The sequence below is a fragment of the Pundamilia nyererei genome, unplaced genomic scaffold (genome assembly GCF_000239375.1).
Source record: "Pundamilia nyererei isolate P.nyererei 1_Seehausen unplaced genomic scaffold, PunNye1.0 scaffold00133, whole genome shotgun sequence".
NCBI lineage: Eukaryota > Metazoa > Chordata > Actinopteri > Cichliformes > Cichlidae > Pundamilia > Pundamilia nyererei.
Genome location: NW_005187534.1, coordinates 366,842 through 372,676, shown reverse-complemented (window position 1 = coordinate 372,676; position 5,835 = coordinate 366,842). Strand labels below are relative to the sequence as shown.

General features: G+C 41.5%; 1 protein-coding gene across 3 annotated transcripts in view; it reads right to left on the bottom strand.

The window, feature by feature from the left end:
* Window positions 1-1,587: 1,587 nt before the first annotated feature.
* Window positions 1,588-5,835, bottom strand: part of opn4a (opsin 4a (melanopsin)) — a 33,869-nt gene continuing 29,621 nt past the window's right edge. For all 3 annotated transcript variants that reach the window (XM_013913450.1, XM_013913451.1, XM_013913452.1), the window contains 2 exons: window positions 5,252-5,311; window positions 1,588-4,510 (listed from right to left, as the gene is read on the bottom strand). In XM_013913450.1, coding sequence (XP_013768904.1) covers window positions 4,340-4,510; window positions 5,252-5,311 — 231 coding nt within the window. In that variant the 3' untranslated portion in view covers window positions 1,588-4,339. The remainder of the gene's footprint in view (window positions 4,511-5,251; window positions 5,312-5,835) is intronic.

Below are 5,835 nucleotides of genomic sequence, written 5' to 3'. Positions count from 1 at the left end.
AAAACAGTGTTGCTGACTAAATCTGTACCAGCTGAAGCGTCAGTTAGAGAAGTGAAAGCTCTTCCACACACTTTGACAGAAAATAGCCTTCTATTCTGGTTCTGTAGTCATGTGACTGCTCACCACATGACCCTCTGCCATTTTGGGCACTGACACTGCGGGGTCATGTCACAGGCCTACAGAGGCGTGTGTGACCCCTGGAAACTAGACGCTCAGAAAAATGTGCGACCCCGACGAGCTGGTGAAAAACCCCGACTGCTTTGATCACTGACAGATGCCGATGTCCTCAAGCAGTCGCCTCTCTAAGTGAAACTATCCCGTCTTTAAGTCTGACGTCATTCGCCGTTTCCAGATCCAAACTCCGCTTCAGGTCAAAGTCAAACGAACGCTGCGGCATCACTGAGAGTCACAAACTGTTGAAATTCTTTCATCTTTTATAAAATGATCAGTGTTGCTGCTTTACCAGGTGTAACAATGACGTTTAACATCCATGAAAACAGGATTTATTACATTTAACGGAGTTAGAAGTTATTCACAATACGAGGTTAGTCATTAATATACTGCTGCTGGGCTGCAGTTACATCGTAAACTGAGCTTTAAAATGAACAGTGGTAATAAAACCCGAGAGAGGCCGACAGTGAGCACTGACTGTTTTTGTTCAGATTGAATGGAACAAAATACAAAACATGTTAAAAATACAACAGCCTTAATAAACACAGAGTAGTTTGGAAGCAGGGTCCATCCTTCATCACTTAGAGACGGGATAGAGTACCACTTCCTCATTTCCTGTTTGTGTAGTTGTAGACAAGTCAGCGTCCTCCACACAAGCTACAGGTGACCGTGGCAACCTGCTAATGTTCAAAGCAATCACGGGAGGTGTTTGGTGTGGCATCGTCTTTATGACTGATTTCACCTCCACCAACCAGCAACCAGACTCCAACCAGTCACAGGGAATCCAGTTTCCCGTGTGACTGCTGTTTTTGCATCATGTCCACTATGATGGTGGTATTTACTTTTTCCAATATTCAGAGTTATAACCGTGCTCCATGTTTTTGTACATCTCTTTCAGTTTATTGGCTTTTTTGTGACATTTGGATGCAGAAATGTTTTTTGGGATTTTCACATATCAGGACATGAGAAATCATCTGGTCCTGATCAGGTCTTAAAATAATTAGATTCAGCCTCCGGTGAACAAAAGCATGTGGCACGTTACATCATGTTAGTATCTATTAAAGATAAACTAAACTAACTGCAGTGTGAAAGTCTAACTCCGCCCCCTGATTCAGCGGCGTGTAGCGCCTCCTTCTGAGTTGCGGTGATGTTTCTGTGTGACTCCATGCGTCTGTCACGTCACTGTGGAGCAGTTTTGTCCCACTCGTCTTTAGAGCGTCGCTTCATCTCATTCATGCTCAGCTCTCTGAACTCTCTAACCCTTCCAAGCGAGCCGCACCCGTTCAGTGTGTAGCTAACTGAGCTGTCGTGAACTTTAACCTTTCACCTGCTATCGAGGCCTGTGTCTTGTGATTTTTGCAGTTTCTCTGCAGCCCATATCTGCAAACTGCCAAACCGTCTGCTTTTATAGACGTGCTCACACTTGCTGATGTAACAAACGGCTTTAACCTGCAACTTTTATGAAACTGATTCAGATTAATGTTGGAGTTTAGTCACCTCTGAAGCTGTAGATGCTAACAGTTAGCATGTACAGAAGATTAGTAGTACAGCACAAGCTAACAGCTCATGTGTGTTAGCAGCATTTAACTGCTATACTTGCTAAAACACACTGCTTCAGCTTTATCAGTCCGATCTTGTTTTGTTAAACCCGTTTTAACCAGTGAGTTTGATGGTTTGCTTCAAGCTTCCGTCCCAACAGGAAAAGCACCATGAGCTTTATCTTTTTAAAGAAACATTCAGGTAAAGTTTAGGGAACAGCTGAGGAGCTCAAACAGACATGTCAGATGACCAAGAGCTGCGCTATTATCGACATGATTTTCTCTTTTAAACACTATAAAAATATCACAGTCACATTCCACGACACTGCGCTTCAGCAAAGTACGCCTTTAGTTAAATAAAGGAAAGGAAGCCGCAGAAACAGAACGAAATGATCTGAACAACACTTTAAAACACAAAACACTGAAAATATCTTCAGAACAGAAGCGTTTTTGCAGGCCTCTCAGGACTCGCGGAGATTACACCGAAAGAATCTGACTGGAAATAAACTCTATGTACAGGCCACAATGAGCTCAACACAGAGACTGCAAAGGACGTCCCAGCATGTTTTCCCCAAGTCGGGCATCGGGCTTCCTGGAAAATCTGATTTTCAGCTTTTTAAAGGAAGAGTTTAACTAAAACTAGAACTTACAGCTAAAACACAGCAGTTGACTTTTTGGTTTGTTATTCCTGGTTTAGATATGGTTGTTGAACGTGAACTAACCCTGAAGGGTGTACTACGAAGGAAAGCTACATATCCAGGCTTTCTTTGTCTTAGCTGGATCAGCAAAAGCTAAAGCCCTAGAGATAGCAGATAACAGATGACAGGTTATCAACTGAAGAAAGACGATTCGTGCCTCATGTGACTCTTTTTTTTCTTCACAAAATGATCCCCGTGAGCGCCACCCGCTCCATTTAGAGATGTTATAAAGTGAGGATGATAAAATAGTAAGTAAAATGTTATTAAAAAGAAATTAAATGTTTACAAAGAACATAAAATATAACAGCTAAATAATCTGAAGATTATTGGAGAAACTGATGAATCTGGTGATTTGTGTCACAGAGATTTGAATTGCAGTGAAAGATTTTGTGTCTGAGCGCGCTCAATGCTGCTGTTTACTTCTAAGCACAACATTACAGCAACATTGCTTTTTGCTTCATTCAGCGCTCTTTGTAAGTAGATATAGAATCTATATCACACTGAAAACATGCCAGAAATAAAAGAATCGTTGACAACTTGGCGCTTCCAGACAATTTTAAACTGAAAATTCAAACATAACCTGCTCCTGGCCAGATGATGTGTTCAGCATCAGTTGCCATGGTGATTTAGCTTGTAAAATAAGAGCCACATTGGTGACATGGAAAATTACGACTTTAAGCTCTACACAGTTCACTAACCCAATAATCTTCTTCGTAGTTACACCCCTCAGTTTAGAACATATCAGTGTTGGTTACACAACAAATAAATGAGCATCGTTTCAGCTCTCCTACTGCTGTGGTTCAAGAAGTCACAACTATGCAGGCCAAAAACGTTGTGGGCAAGAAAAGCAGCTTTATGTTTTTTATTCTTAAAGAAGGGTTGGATGGCTGTTCTTTTTACTGCCCCTTATTAGGTTTTTGGAAGCTGACCAATCAGGAAACAGTGGGTTTATGGGGTGGGGGTGTTCTTAAAGAGACAGGAGCTAAAATGGCTCATTTCAGATAGAAGATGAACAGAGGGGCAGCTTTAAAGGCCGATACAAAGGTTTTGTTTTTCTAAACTGTTCATAATGACAACAAAGATTTAAAAAATACTTTAAAGTTGGAAATGAGCAGAAAAACTGCTTGGTGCAGAGCCACATCCACAGCAATCGGTAATCACTGTGGGTATAAGATCGATGTCCTGAGATGTTCTTATTGGCACTGAGTCAGTGATTTCTTGAATTTATAGTTAGTTTTGGTTAGATGGGATGCACATAACCATCTTCATGATTTAACCTTTATGATTTGCTCCGGTGGCATCACATTGAGGTCTGAGCTGGAAATCCACATGCAAAGCAGAAACATAAGAAGACCAAGGGCAGGAAAGCACACGGTTTACTGAGGAATCACAGAATGAAGAATCTCCTCCCTCAGCTCAAAGTCCTCTCAGACACCAGAAAACCTCTAAAGGGACCCTCACCTGTCACAGGAGACCTTGGCTAAAGAGGCATTTTCATCAGTCTGACTGAACATTTCCACCCTCAGAGTCCGTGTGGCTGCAGTGTAATCAAAGATCAGACCTGCTCTCAGCTTTCAGGAGCTCTTTAAAGAGCAACTCAATGCAAAATATGAATTCTGTAACATTTCAACTCACAGCAGCTGCTTTCCCTTCACTCAAAACAACCAAACAGAGTGAGAGGAAACACCCTGTTTCAGGTAAGCTGCTCTTTAAGTAAACTGTTTTGTTCGTTGGTAAAACAGCTCCAGGTTGGGTTTGGAATTTGTCTCCATCCATATCGGTACAAATCGGGTAAAATCTATAAACGACCTGCAGATTCACAATCTGATGAGTTCTGATGGCTTTTTCTGAACTGCACAGTCCCAAATATCTGCCTGGACCTTAGGTGGTCACATGGCTGCAGGTGTTTAAACAGGAGAGGAGGGTGGAGCTCTACGCCGAACCCGCCCCTGCACCTCCACCGCCGCTGCTGTTGGTCGCCTTCGATCGAGATGTGCGGGAACCACTTCGTCCCGTGGAAAGGAAAGGGCTGGACTCGGAGGTGATGACGATACTCGGGATTCGACAGAGTGCGCCTCTTGCACCATCTGTAAAATCACCGTTCTGTGAAAGAGACAAAGACGGTTATTTAAAACAAATGTGACTGATGCTGAACTCTGAGAGGGCAGGCATGCCATCGTAAACCAATCACGGATCAATGATAGCGCTAAATGACCACCGCTGGGTTTTTAGCGCCATCGTCGGCACAAAGCAAATTTGTAGGTAATCATTTAACAGCTGTTTAACAGGGATCCAGAGGTCACCGGATCCCTGATTCATGAGAGTCAATCCTCCGAACCAACAACTGAAGCCAAAGCGGGAGTGCTAAAAACAAAGCCTGCAGTTCCTCTAGTGTCCAGTGGAGGCAGCAGTGAGTCCGTCCCCATAGACTCCCATGTTACAACAGAAACAAACATGTTTCCAGCCTGATACACAAACTGTTTGTCTCTGTGGATGATTTTTTGTTTCATAGAAACAAAATGAAACCACCAAACGATGAATCCTGTGCAGGACGTGCGTGGTGCTCTCGTACAGATTTGCACAGATGGTTTGTTAATTCATCAATATTCAGATCATTTAATAACATATAAAATATTTGTATTACAACACTGGTGTCACATTTTCAGATCTGTATAAATCTTTGGATCAGAATAAAATCGTTTCATCTAAATACAGATAATCGCTTACAAAACAACATAAATAAAAAAAGCATAAATTAAATGAAAGGGTCCTACTTTCACCTTCACATCATTTACTGCACCTCCACCAACAGATGTGACTGTAAAAGCTGTTTGTGAAACTCACATTTGAACTGCTGCTGCGTTCACCTGCTCCTGCCGTGGGAAGCTTAGTGTCACAGGACGTCTAGAAGAGAAACACATGGACTCATACTGTGACTCATGTTGCTCAACACCAACAGTTCAACATCATGAACCATGAACGACAATGAAGACACAAGGAAAATGGTACAAATCACCTATTTAACCCTAAAATCTTAAAATATATGTGCAAAGTTTTCTATCTCTGAGAAAAGTTAAAAAATTGTAGATCAGCAGTTGTTACGTATATGTTATTATTGTTAGGATGCCTGGGTCGTTGACCCAGGGTTTTTGAGTTTATTATTATTATTATTTATAATTTCTAGTCTTTGGTTCCTTTGTTTGAGTTCTGTCTTTTGGTTTATGTGTCTGTCTTCTCTAGTTGCTCTGTCTCCCCTGTCAGCTGTATCCCCTTGTCTAGTTCACTGTTAACCTTTGCTGTATTTTTCACAGTAAAATACCACAAAATGCCCAGTAACTTACCTGAAAACATTTCTACAGTTAATTACTGTAATTTGCTTTGCATTATGGGTATATTAAGGTTATTTACATTTACTTACTGTATTTTTT